General features: G+C 70.6%; 1 protein-coding gene across 1 annotated transcript in view; it reads right to left on the bottom strand.

Annotated features, from left to right (window-relative positions):
* Nucleotides 1-228, bottom strand: part of DYNC1H1 (dynein, cytoplasmic 1, heavy chain 1) — a 62185-nt gene that overhangs the window by 61841 nt on the left and 116 nt on the right. The window contains exon 2 of the mRNA XM_010851418.1: nt 16-227. Coding sequence (XP_010849720.1) covers nt 16-227 — 212 coding nt within the window. The remainder of the gene's footprint in view (nt 1-15; nt 228) is intronic.

Consider the following 228-nt stretch of genomic DNA (forward strand, 5'->3'; position numbering starts at 1 on the left):
GGGGGTGCCCCGCACCTTTGAGCGTGGAGCGCTCCACCAGGACCGTGTGCACCTGCGGGTCCGAGAGGAACTTGCGCATCTGCTCCAGGGCGCTCTTCTCCTCCAGCGCCGCCTCGAGCGCTGCCGGGGCCTCGCCGCCGTCCTCCAGCAGCAGCGGCACCAGCTTGCGCAGATGCTTCTGCAGCACCGACACGTCGGCCACGTTCTGCACCGCCGACACCTCCAGGC

This window comes from Bison bison, unplaced genomic scaffold, assembly GCF_000754665.1.
Source record: "Bison bison bison isolate TAMUID 2011002044 unplaced genomic scaffold, Bison_UMD1.0 scf7180017864302, whole genome shotgun sequence".
Classification (NCBI taxonomy): Eukaryota; Metazoa; Chordata; class Mammalia; order Artiodactyla; family Bovidae; genus Bison; species Bison bison.